The sequence below is a fragment of the Lithobates pipiens genome, unplaced genomic scaffold (genome assembly GCF_037356315.1).
Source record: "Lithobates pipiens isolate NorthernLeopardFrog02 unplaced genomic scaffold, aLitPip1_a1.2 Scaffold_28, whole genome shotgun sequence".
Classification (NCBI taxonomy): Eukaryota; Metazoa; Chordata; class Amphibia; order Anura; family Ranidae; genus Lithobates; species Lithobates pipiens.
In genome coordinates this window covers 17,933,906-17,945,931 of record NW_027507789.1, presented here as the reverse complement: position 1 = coordinate 17,945,931, position 12,026 = coordinate 17,933,906, and the positions used below count along the sequence as shown (strand labels likewise).

At 45.2% G+C, this 12,026-nt stretch overlaps 1 protein-coding gene across 2 annotated transcripts in view; it reads right to left on the bottom strand.

The window, feature by feature from the left end:
• ARFGEF2 (ARF guanine nucleotide exchange factor 2) overlaps positions 1 to 12,026 on the bottom strand; it is a 69,526-nt gene that overhangs the window by 10,107 nt on the left and 47,393 nt on the right. For both annotated transcript variants that reach the window (XM_077458793.1, XM_077458794.1), the window contains exons 25-31: positions 10,292 to 10,461; positions 9,843 to 9,994; positions 9,593 to 9,765; positions 5,047 to 5,207; positions 3,178 to 3,308; positions 2,176 to 2,305; positions 621 to 756 (exon numbers count right to left, since the gene is read on the bottom strand). In XM_077458793.1, coding sequence (XP_077314919.1) covers positions 621 to 756; positions 2,176 to 2,305; positions 3,178 to 3,308; positions 5,047 to 5,207; positions 9,593 to 9,765; positions 9,843 to 9,994; positions 10,292 to 10,461 — 1,053 coding nt within the window. The remainder of the gene's footprint in view (positions 1 to 620; positions 757 to 2,175; positions 2,306 to 3,177; positions 3,309 to 5,046; positions 5,208 to 9,592; positions 9,766 to 9,842; positions 9,995 to 10,291; positions 10,462 to 12,026) is intronic.

Sequence of the window (12,026 nt, the reverse complement as noted above, 5' to 3'; positions counted from 1 at the left end):
CTCTTCACTGGCTGTGATCGACAGCAGCAGGAACCAATGATAAACACTTACATGAGCCCCATCTCTGTAACAGCAATGTCCACGAGTCTCAGCCAATCAGGAGGGAGAATCCCTGACGGCCGAGACACAGCAGCGGCACCGAGACACAGCAGCGGCACCATTGGCTCCTGCCAATGGTGCCGTTAACCAATCAGGAAAGAGGGGTGGGGCCAAACCGCAACTCTGTCTGAATGAACACATGGAGCTGCAGCTCAGCTTGGGTGCCCCCATAGCAAGCTGCATGATGTGGGGGCATTCAACAGGAGGGAGGGGCCAGGAGCACGGAAGAGGGACCAGAGAACAGGCGGAGGATCCAGGCTGCTCTGTGCAAATCCACTGCACAGAGCAGGCAAGTATAAATAACATGGTTATTTTTATTGGAAAAAAATATAAATGGAGGCTTTACAAATTACTTTAAAAAGGTAAAAACCTTCAGGCTTTAGAATCACTTTAAAACTACAGCATTACCAATATATCTGCCTATAAAACACTTTTCTTTAGAAGAAATAAAAAAATAAATAAATGGATGTCAATTTCTATTCTAACATAACAGCTCTCCTCACACACCCAAGCAGACTTACCTTGCTTAACACACCAGTGTAACTGAGCAAAGATGTCAGAAAGGAGAATCCCATTGAGATCTTCGTAGAACTGTGTGAAGACATCGCAGATTGCATAAAGGGCGTGGTTACAGGTTGTCATCATCCATTCGGACTTCTGCAAGAGAACCCAGAAAAAAATAAAAAATAAAAAAAAGGGTCACTCCAAGTACACACATGTACTGTATGTATGCAATAAATTAAGGGCAACTAACCCAAATTTACCAATGTTTGACCAGCACTTCATGAATTTTAATGGGTTGCTATGGTTTACAGCACATAATTGGAGCCGTTTATTAAACGAGGCAGATGGTGTGTGAGCAAAATGATCTGATTTCATTGTTTTTTTTTTAGTAAGAAATGATTTCCCAACTGTTACAGATCACCATACTTTTTAGAGCATTTCTGTGTCAGGCCTATGAACAAGCCTAATGCTGGAAATGTATCCTATATGGTGCTCATGGACAAGAGAAACAGAGACAGAGAAATGGTAGTGAAATAGTAGTGAAAACCACCTGAGGCTGGGCAAAGCCAGAAGCTATGCCTAGCGGGTTGATTTGCTCAAAACAACAAGAGGAACATTGTTTGAACTATGCATGGAAGACTACTGCACAGAAGAGACGAGTGACGAAACGCATCGCGGTGTGACTACATGGCAACCGGAAGAGACGTATTGACGCTGTTGAGAATGAGTGGCTTCTCCTTACAGCGATTGGAGTCTGCATGGAGGTGGTGAGACAGTTGGAGGAACGCCATCATTTTGTGATTTGTATAATGCTTGTTGCAAGATTTTAAAATAAATTATATAGTGGTGACAATATTACACTATTCCTTTCTTTTGTACATACCTGGGGACAAGAGCATATGTCATAAGAAAGGCGGAAAAGCGGAGTGGATTATTACAAAAGGAGTCGTCATAGATCAATATGCGTGTTAGCCCACTCATGAGAATGGTGGGCATCAGGATCTGGCGAGTTACTTTCCCCTGGGAGAGGGCCAATTGTGACACAGCGATGGTAGATATCAGAGTGTCCTTATATATGGACTTTATACCATCACGTTATAAAACACTTTTTTCTTTTTGTTGTTATTCACTATTGTTGTCTGTGCTACCGTGAAGTAACACTTACGGTATTTATTGGCGTATAACACGCACCCTTTACCGTGAAAATCGGGTGCAAACAGCGTGGGCGCGTTATACGCCAATACTTCAATTTTAGCTGCCTCGGAGGGGACTGGGAGGGGGCAAGACGAGCACCGTCAGATTACATGCAGTGAGAATCTCTCCTGTTTACTTGGCGGCCTCTGTAATAGGAAGTCTCCTGGGCCACCATTGGACCACTGTTCTGTTTATCATAGGACATTCTCACTGTATGCAATCTGTCAGCGCTACCGCTTACAGGAAAAAAAAAAAAAAAAAGACATCCAACAAGCTACATAGAGAAGGCAGGTGATGGAAGCTTTTTGGACACTGATACAAGACGTAATGTGAACGTAACGAAGGAATCACCCACCCAGTCTGACCGGCATCGCTCACCTCAGTCTGCTGCTCTGGGAGCTTCATATTGTCAAATATTCGGAAGACGATTCGGAAGAGGTCATGCCACCAGTGATTCTCAAAGGTATGACCGTAACTCTTCATAATTTCAAACATCACTGTCAGGCCTCTGCAGATAAAAATAAAAGGAGAATCAGACCTATACCAAATCTCGTCTAGCCTCGACTCTGAGTGGTGCTAATGTGGAAAATTTGGGTCAATATAAAAAAAACATTTTTTTGAATTAAGAGGTGAAATACGGCCATGACGTAGAAAGTGATATTTAAAGGCCAAGCTCACCTTTGAAACATGTGAACATGTTACATGTCGACCCGTATTTAGATTTGAACATGCAACATGTTCCAGCTCCTGTCTTCTCTCTCCCTGAACCCACCCCCCCACCTGTGACAGCAGCCAGGGGATCCTCTCCCCGCACCCACTACCACAATTTAAAAACAGCACGGCTGTGTGGGGCTCCACCCACAGGGCCTTGTCATTCAAGGAGTTCTGTGAATGAATAAACTACAAGTACTGTTGGCCATGGTGGCCGATGGCTTGTAGTACTTATTGAACTGCGAGGGAGCTGGTGAGCGCTCTTGTAGTCCATTGATTCTCCCTGCAATTCAGTAACTGCCTGAATATATCGGAGGTATGGGCAGACAGTGTACTGGGAGTCTGCAGGATCCTGGCATTGCACTTGCGGCCTGCTGATAACAGGTGCAATGCTTTACAGGCTCCAGTGTAAAAAAACAAAAAAAAAAACAAAAAAAAAAAAAGGGATATATAAAATGAAAATTTTTACCTGCAAAAAAAAGTGATTTTTTTTTTTATTGTATTAATAAAAAAGGTGAACATTTCCTTTAACCGAGTTTCAGAAACAACTTCATATTGAGCAAAAAAAAAATAAAATAAAATAAAAGAAATCCCTCACAGCAGGTTTATACGGAAGCTCCCAGGAGGGACGCCTCCCCTCAGAATCCATTCTTTATCTTGGAACTTTACCTGGTTCGAACATCAAGTTTACAGCGGTTGATGATGCAGGAAAGCTCAAATAAAATGGGAAACCAGCCACGGACCCAGACACGGTCCCCAGGGGCCACATTCATGTCATCGCTGGTGTACTCCCTCATGGCCTGCAACAGACAAATGTGATGTGGTCAGTAATAGGACAGTGACAGATCGCTATAGGAGCAGAAAATTTAGTGTAGGATGAACTGCAACCACCCCGACATAAAACATTTGTGAACAAGTCCCCAGCACAGTCCCCTAAACAGGGTTGTGCCAAACAAACAAAAAAAAAGGCAAAAATTAAATTTTTTATTTCATAAATAAAGTGTCCTGCATCGCACGTAAATTGCGCGTTTGGTTTATAGTTGTCTTTATGCACATTCTGTAATTACAGAGACACAGTAATGTATGTGCTGCCTGCTTGTATCTGTGCAATACAGTGATTGGGCTTTACTCCTCCACTTGCAATATATCAGTTTAAGACACAAATCAATAATGAGGCTATTTTACATGGATCATAGTCTCAACAAAGCAATAATGGACCACCTGGGGCAAGGAGTCTGGAGAAAAAAAAAAAAAAAAAGAAGAATTACAGCTGTCAGGAATACAGTGTTATATTCTGGGCTGGCCCAGTTTGTTTGCCAGTGTCCTATATACACTATATTGTCAAAAGTATAGGGACACCTGACTTTACACGCACATTAACCTAATTAGTCCGTAGGGTTCCATATTGAGTTGGCCCACCCTTTGCAGCTATAACAGCTTAAACTCTTCTGGGAAGGCTGTCGATAAGGTTTAGGAGTGCGTCTATGGGAATGTTTGACCATTCTTCCAGAAGACTATTTGTGAGGTCGGGCACCGATGTTGGACGAGAAGATCTGGCTTGCAGTTTCCGCTCTAATTCATGCCAAAGGTGTTCTATCAGGTTGAGGTCAGGACCCTGTGCAGGCCAGTCAAGTTCCTCCACCCCAAACTCACTCATCCATGTCTTTACGGACCTTGCTTTGTGAGCAGTCATGTTGAAACAGGAAGGGGCCATCCCCAAACTGTTCCCATAAAGTTGGGAGCATGAAACTGTCCAAAATGTCTTTTTATGCCGATGCCTTAAGAGTTCCCTTTACTAGAACTAAGGGGCCAAGCCCAACCCCTGAAAAACAACCCCCACACCATAATCCCCCCTCCACCAAATGATTTGGACCAGTGCACAAAATCAAGGTCCATAAAGACATGGATCAGCGAGTTTGGGGTGGAGGAACCTGACTGGCTGCACAGAGTCCTGACCTCAAACTGATAGAAAACCTTTGGCATGAATTCAAGCGGAGACTGCGAGCCAGGCCTTCTCGTCCACAGTGCCTGACCTCACAAATGCGCTTCTGGAAGAATGGTCAAACATTCCCACACTCCTAAACCTTGTGGACAGCCTTCCCAGAAGAGTTGAAGCTGTTCTAGCTGCAAAGGGTGGGCCAACTCCATATTGAACCCTACGGACTAAGACTGGGATTCCATTAGGTTAATGTGCGTGTAAAGGCAGGCATCCCAATACTTTTGACAATATAGTGTCTATAGGACAGGTGTATATGGGCCAACTCAATATTGAACCCTACGGACTAAGACTGAGATGTCATTACATTTCATGTGTGTGTAAAGGTAGGTGTCCCAATACTTTTGGCAATATAGTGCACTAGTAGGCAGCAGCATAAGCCAAAGGTTTAAGACTTCTGTGTCGCTCAATGGGCAAGAAAGAAATCGGATTTAGACACCCCTTTAGAGACAGTACTGAGAGTTTGCACATTTCTTGCTTTTATTTCTAATCCCGACCCTCTTTTTGGGGACACGGAACACACAGGATTTTTTTTCACTTACCTGAGGCTTTTCAGAGACATACTTTGCACAGTGTCGGATGAGGCGGATGGCCTCCATGCTGGTGTCAGGAAAGGCAGCATTACACGCAAACTCTGAGAGACATTTTATGGCGTCTTGGAAAGAATCGATGGCAGCTGCAAAGTGATGCTGGAAAACATTGGCTACAAGGGAAAGAAAAAAGGACTAAATCACAAAACTCAGGAAAATACAATTTACAGTATCTCACAAAAGTACGTACACCCCTCACATTTTTGTAAATATTTTATTCTATCTTTTCATGTGACAACACTGAAGAAATGACACTTTGCTACAATGTAAAGTAGTGAGTGTACAGTTTGTATAACAGCGTAAATTTGCTGTCCCCTCAAAATAACTCAACACACAACCATTAATGTCTAAACCGCTGGCAAAAGTGAGTACACCCCTAAGTGAAAATGTCCAAATTGGGCCCAATTAGACATTTTCCCTCCACGGTGTCATGTGACTCATTAGCGTTACAAGGTCTCAGGTGTGAAAGGGGAGAAGGTGTGTTAAATTTGGTGTTAAAGCGGGATTCCACCCTAAAGTGGAACCTCCGCTGATCGGATCCCTCCCCCCCTCCGGTGTCACAATTGACACCTTTCAGGGGGGAGGGGGGTGGAGATACCTGTCAAAGACAGGTATTTACACCCACTTCCGGGCATAGACTCCCGTGGGAGTCTACGCCATTTCCTGCCCTGCCGCGCTGTCTGCTGGGACACACACGGGTCCCAGTGACAGTGCGGAGATTTCCTATTGCGCGGCGCAACTCGCGCATGCGCAGTAGGGAACCGGGAAGTGAAGCCGATTCGTTTCACTTCCTGATTCCCTCACCTAGAATGGTGGTGGCAGCAGCCGAGGGCCGAGCGATCGATCGGCCTCGGCATCGCTGGAACCCGGGACAGGTGAGTGTCCATTTATTAAAAGTCAGCAGCTGTAGTATTTATAGCTGCTGGCTTTTAATATATTTTTTTTTTGGTGGAATCCCTCTTTAAATCACTCTTACTGGTCGCCGGAAGGCCAACATGGCACCTCATGGCAAAGAACTCTGAGGATCTGAAAAAAATAGGATTTTTTTTCTGTAAAATCCTTTTGAGTACATCATGGGACACAGAGTCCGGCCAATATTTATTACCTGCTGGGTTATACTTCATCTCCAGATGAATGGACACTGGTAGACCAAAAGGTCTTTAGACAGGAAGCGATCCCCTATATAACCCCTCCCACGCAGGAAGTACTTCGGTTTTGTAGCAAGCACCAAATCCTAAAAAAGGAGGAGGGGAGGGATCTCTGTGTCCCATGACGTACTCAAAGAAAACAATTTTACAGGCAAGTATGACAACAACAAAAAAAATCCTATTTTCTTTTTCATACATCATGGGACACAGAGTCAGGCTAATATTCATTACCTGCTGGGACATCCCAGTGCAATAGCCTTAAGGGAAGGGAGACACCCTGCCAAACAATAACCATCAGAACTTATATGGCAGCCCACAGTACACCACGGCCGAAAGCCAAGGTCCTCGGCTGCTTGAACATCCACATGATAAAATGTTGTGAACGTATGCACTGAAGACCAGGTAGCAGCCTTACAAATCTGACCCACAGATACCTGATGGTGAAAAGCCCGGGAGGTTCCTGCACCCCTGGTAGAATGAGCTCTCGGAGGGGAGGAGCTTTACGTTTCAGACCATAGAACTGAATGATCAATTGACAGACCCAATTGGCATTGGAAGCCTTGGAAGCTGCCTGCCCCTTCTTGGGTCCTTTTGGCAAAATAAAAAAAGGAGTCTGATCCTCGGATCTCTGCAGATCTAGGGAAATAATAAACCTTGACTACCCGGACAACATCCAGTGAATGCAGTCGTCTCTCTTCCACCAAGCGAGGCTGAGAGAAAGAGACAAAATAATGTCCCGATTTAAATGAAAGGCACCACCTTTGGCAAAAAGGATGGAACAGGTCGTAACACGACCCTGTCGTGGTGAAGGATCAAGTATGGTTCTCTGCACAAAAGAGCTGCCAACTCCTACACCCTTCTAGCCGAGGATGAATTTTCCTAGTGACAGCTTTTTTTTGCATTCACTAGGGTAGACACTACTGGTCCCAAGATGCCACTTTCCTTTCACACCCTGGCTTCAATAGCCATGCCGTCAAATTTAGACTGTAAATTGGGGTGGAATATAGGCCCTTGAGACAGTAGATTGGGGAGACGTGGAAGCTTCCATGGCCCATCTATTGTCAGCCAAACAATCTCTAGGAACCAGGGCCTTTTGGGCCAGGCTGGTGCCAACAGAATGACTGGGACCTCCTCTTTCTGAATCCTGTACAATAAATGTGGAAGGAGAGGGAACGGAAGGAAAGCATAAACCAGGGAGTACTGGCTCCATGGAACTATCAGAGCATCGGCTCCGACTGCCAAAGGATCCCTTGTTCGGGACACAAATTGCTGCAGCTTGTTGAACCTGGATGCCAACAGGTCGACCTCTGGCCATCTCCAACGCTGGCAAATATCCTGCAACACCGCTGGGTGTAGAGACCATTCCCCTGGGCAGATCTGCTGGCAGCTGAGATAATCTGCCTTCCAGTTCTCTACTCCCGCGATATGGGGTGCCGATATAAAATCAGCACATGGCCTTCTGCCCAGGCTAGTATGTGGTTGACCTCCTTTAGAGCTAAACGACTCCTGGTACCGCCATGGTGGTTTATGTAGGCCACTGCCGTGGCATTGTCCGACTGAACCCTGATAGGGCAGTCCTGAAGCTCCACCATCCAGGACCGTAGGGCCAGTTGTACTGCCTGTAATTCCAGGAAGTTGATGGGCAGGATCTGTTCTGTCCCTGACCATTTCCCTTCTAGGGTTGTTCCCCAGCCTGAGAGACTGGCATCTGTAGTCAGTACTCTCCAAATTACCGGGAGAAAGGATTTTCCCTTTCGCAGGTTCTGATCCTGCATCCACCAATTTAGGCTTAAGCGTGCCTGAGGAGATAAGCACATTGTATAATCCAGGGCTTTTCCTCTTCTGATCCAGGCCAACAAGATGTCTTGTTGTAAAGGTCTGGAATGGAACGGGGCATAAGGCACTGCCATGAAGGAGGATACCATCCTCCCTAGAAGACTCATACAGAGCAAAATGGAGGGTTGTATGGTGCCCCTTATCTGACGTACCTGACTCTTCAGGGCACAGATCCTTACAGGTGGCAAGAATACTCTTGCTTGAACCGTATCTATGATCAGACCTAAATACTTTAGACTTTGAGCTGGTTTCAAGGCTGACCTTTCGGTATTTATGATCCAGCCCAAGCTTTTCAAAATACCGCACTGTGCATATTATGCTCTGTTCTCGAGCCTGTAATGAGTGATCTCTGAGCAGGAGGTCGTCCAGATACCCAAGCACTAGGATCCCCTGGGCCCTTAAAAGACCCAGTACTGGTGCTAGGAGACTTTGTGTACTGCAAAATTTAGGAACCTCTGATGAGGCTGAAAGATAGGCATGTGTAAATATGCTTATTTTATATCGATGGAGGCTAAAAAGTGGAGTGAGGCTACTACTGGAGCTGAAAGACTCCATCCGAAAGGACCGTATCAGTGGATACTTGTTCAGGGATCTTAGGTCCAAAATGGGCCTCGTGTCCCAGCTTGGTTTCTGAAATGTAAACAGGTTTGAGTAAAATCCTGTGCCCCTTTCGGATACCGGAACCTCTACAAACACTCCTTGATGCACTAGATGATGTAGTGCCTGGAGCAATACTTTTTTTTGGAGGGATGCAAGGGAATTCTGAATCTTAAAAACCTCTGAGGGGGAACCCCCTGCAACTCTAGCTTGTAACCGCGAGATACAATTGAGGTGACCCACTCATCCCGAATTATTGTTCTCCAAATGTCTGCAAAGTGCAGCAGCTTTCCCCCCCCACTCTGGCATCCCCTCAAAAGGAGGGCTTGGTGCTGGGTTTAGAAGAATCTTGGACCCAGGGCTTCTTCTGGCCCTGCCCTTGAGGCTTGCTCCTGGCCCAAGCGCTCTGTTGGCAACAGAACCGCCTTGACATTGGAGGAAGCAGTCCCTGAGGTTTTAAAACTAGGGACGCCTGGTGCTTTTCTTCACAGAAAGTAGAGAACTCTTCCCTCCGGAAATCTTTTGGGTATAATTGTCGGAATGATCACCAAATAAACGTTCCCCGTGAAAGGAAGCTCGGCTGACCAGTTAAGCCACAAGAGTTTGCGCATATGTACAGACAAGAGCCAAATGAGAAGTCGGCTGTATTGAATCCTTTAAGGCATCAATAGCAAAACACATTGCTCGAGGAACATCAGATCCCCACCCACTGCCTTCCGGTGCTCAGAAATTCTGTGTAAATTCTGGATTATGAACTGCTGTAGGGGAGAGAGAGGGCTACACAAATAGGTACAACTTTAAGTAGGAAGATTTGTTTCTTCTCTGTGTATATTTTGAGTCGCCACTTCAGTGGGTACTTGCAATAGCACCTTTAAGTCTCCTTCACCACTGCTACATACATGAAAGCTGCTACTTACTGACGATATGGCCCACAGACTGGAAAGTCAGCTCCACAATGTTTCCATTTGTGTCAGAGGCGGCCTGATAGAATAAAGCAAAGATGTTCTTCCACCCGGAACGGATATTTGCAGCCTGCATGTTGACAATCTGGGAGATGCAGCGGATGACCATGTCCCGGATGGTTGGAGACCTAGAAGCCAGACAGACATTAGATGGACACAACATTTTAGAAGAAACATCTCCCAATCCCCTCCAGACTGCACCAACCTGTTCTTCTTCATAATGTGCTCAAACGGTCTCAAGAAATCCTTCTGGAAGCGAAAATTGGCCAGTTCATCTTTTTCCAGAAACTTCATAGACAGCTGACGTAAGGAGTCGATGGCAAAGATGGCCACGTCTTCATTTGGATTACAACCGACCTATACAGGGTGAAAGGTTATTCTCACACAGACGGGACATAAGCTCAGTACAAGGCTCTCCCCACCAGGACACATTACATACTGCAGGAAGCATTTCTTGGACACACATACACACACCAGTCAGTAACCTATAGTATGCTAATGTGGAAAAAAGGTATCAAGTTTGGAGTAGATTTGGGCAAGATAAAAATTATTCAGTATATTTTTGCAGCAAAAGCACATTTCCTCATGTTTTGTCTTTAAAAATGCTGCGAGTACAGAAATTACATTCAATGAGCCTGGAAACCAATGGATTACCTTATTGAAGTGGTCACCAATCACTTGCCAAATCCTGGACCACTGAAGCCGGATTCGGTCCATGTTGTAGTAGGAGATCTCCACAATCTTCTGCAGGCTGAACATGCGAGGATGATGGATGGAGGCGAGCTCATCCATGGAGACCACGCACAGCCAGCGCACAAAGTCAACTGGATAAAAAGAGCATACGCGTCACTTCTGTAGATGGGCATTCATTCCATACAGACTCTATAGGGGAGTTATACCTATGCTATACAATACTGGGAGATCACTGAGTGCAGATTCTATAGGGGTGACTATACCATCGCCATTACAATACTGGGAGATCACCAAGTGCAGATTCTATAAGGGGGGCTAAAGCATCGCTGTACAATATTAGGATATCGCCAAGTGCAGATTCTATAGGGGTGACTATACCATTGGTGTACAATACTGGGAGATCACAAGGGGGGGGGGGGGGGATACCAGCTGCTGGCTATACCAATAGTGGTGATCTCCCAGTATTGTACACAGATGGTAGTCACCCCTATAGAATCTGCACTTGGCGATAGCCTAGTATAGTACAAGTAGGGGGAACTATACCAACACTGCAAAATACAGGGAGATCACCAAGTGCAGATTCTATAGGGGGGACTATACCATCACTGTAAAATACTAGGTTATTGCCAAGTGCAGATTATATAGGGGGGGGGGGAGCTATACTATCGCTGTACAATACCGGGAGAACACTGAGTGCAGATTGTATAGGGGGTGACTATACCATAGGTGTACAATACTGTGAGATCACAAAATACAGATTCTATGGGGGAGGGGCTATACCATAGGTGTACAATATAGGGAGATCACCCAGTGCAGATTCTTTAGGGGTGACTAGACCATTCCTGTATAATACTGGGAGGTCACTCTGTGCAGACTCCAGGAAGTAAAAGAGCACACAGAAGGGCACATGCGCCTAGTGCATTACGGAATGTTTATTGTATAAAACAAAAACAGCCCAATGGATAATTACAAAAATAAATGTATATAGGCAGCGTATGACACTAAATCTCAATTCAGTGTGGGAATAGCATGCCCAAACATATCGCAGTGCTGCGCTGTGAAGCCAACACATTTTGGGGGACGCACCCCCCTCTTCAGAGCTCTAAAGGGTGTGCGTTCCCTGAAATGCTTCAGCTTGTGAGCGCAGTGTTACAAAAACGCTATTGCCGCACTGTATTGAGATGTAGTGTGATACAATACCTATATACCTTTATTTTTGTGAGTATCCATTTGGCTATCCGTTTTGTTTTATACAATACACCTTTGGTAATGCACTGAGCACATGTGCCCTCCTGTGTGCTCTTTTACCGTTGTCTACTAGATTCCCTCATCCAAGAAGGGCTGCATTGACAAAGCATACCTGAATGATGTTATTCCATTGCTTTTTATGATCCACTGCACAAGTAGACTCTGAGGCAGAACTCTATGATATGGGAGTGTTTGTGTGTTTTGTGCAGACTTCAGGAAGTAACCAGATCACCATTGCATATAACTAAACCCTACAACTGAGATTACCCAACATGGGAGTGTTTACACTAGAACATTGCCTTTAATTCTACTTTTATTACATGCAGTTATTATAAGCTGTTTTATGTGATCAATGCCGAGGGGTGATCCCCCATAGAATTCTGCAGGATGACAACACAGGTCACATGACCAGAGTGGATGTAAGCGACGTATGCCAGTCTCAGCAGGA